At 33.0% G+C, this 957-nt stretch overlaps 1 protein-coding gene across 1 annotated transcript; it reads left to right on the top strand.

The window, feature by feature from the left end:
• Positions 1–40: 40 nt before the first annotated feature.
• Positions 41–945, top strand: LOC111407161 (tyrosyl-DNA phosphodiesterase 1-like). The gene is made up of 2 exons (XM_023036486.1): positions 41–476; positions 563–945. The coding sequence occupies exons 1-2, from the start codon at positions 408–410 to the stop codon at positions 830–832; spliced, it is 339 nt and encodes a 112-aa protein (XP_022892254.1). The 5' UTR covers positions 41–407; the 3' UTR covers positions 833–945.
• Positions 946–957: the final 12 nt, after the last annotated feature.

Here is a 957-nt window from a genome sequence, read left to right as displayed (position 1 = left end):
TTTTTTTTTTCCTTATGGTATTCCAACTAAATGAAAAGTGTACAATATAAAAATATAACAAGAAAATTGGTATTTTTAAATTTTAATTGATTTGTCAGGAAGAATAATCAATATGGTTGTGCAATGAATTCTCTGCAGGACAATGCTTACTACCATCCTGTGTATATTGGTTGCATAAACAATGACGCTTAATATTCTGTTTGATTTTCCTCCATTTTGAATTCTCTATATGCCTAGGTATCATTTTGTGGTAATGTTAATATATTTACTTTCTAGTTTGATTGTTTGCATTTGACTATCACCTATGATACTGTTAATCTCATTTTCTTTTTTTGTTACTTTATGGCGTTGAGTCTATTTCCTCATATTGCTAAAAAACTTGTTTCCATCGTTATGTAGCATGTCCCATGCTTAAAAAAGTCCCTCATGTTCTCGTTGTTCATGGAGAAGGTGATGGTACGCTCGAGTATATGAAGGTTGGCAGAAATCTTGAATTATAAGATCTTGCTGTTGAAATTTCTTTTATATGAACTTTAATTTAGTTTACCAAATATTTTTTTAGAGAAACAAGCCTTCTAACTGGATTCTCCACAAGCCTCCATTACCCATTTCATATGGAACACATCACTCGAAAGCCATGCTTCTTGTCTATCCTCAAGGAGTTCGAGTCATCGTACATACGGCAAATTTAATATATGTTGATTGGAACAACAAAAGCCAAGGTTTGTGGATGCAAGATTTTCCATGGAAGGATCAAAACAGTGCAAGCAAGGGGTGTGGATTTGAAAGTGACTTAATTGATTATCTGAGTGTACTAAAGGTACTATTATAAAATTGGATTCATCACTGAAGATGTGTACTTTCTGAGAATCAATGCTAATTTCTAAGAAGCTATTTTAAGTTCCTCCTACTATTTTGGAGATAGTTCATCAATGCTGACCAGATATTACCTCGTGC

This window comes from Olea europaea, chromosome 13 (assembly GCF_002742605.1).
Source record: "Olea europaea var. sylvestris chromosome 13, O_europaea_v1, whole genome shotgun sequence".
Classification (NCBI taxonomy): domain Eukaryota; kingdom Viridiplantae; phylum Streptophyta; class Magnoliopsida; order Lamiales; family Oleaceae; genus Olea; species Olea europaea.
The sequence above is the reverse complement of the archived record's forward strand: the minus strand, read 5'-3'. Positions and strand labels throughout refer to the sequence as shown.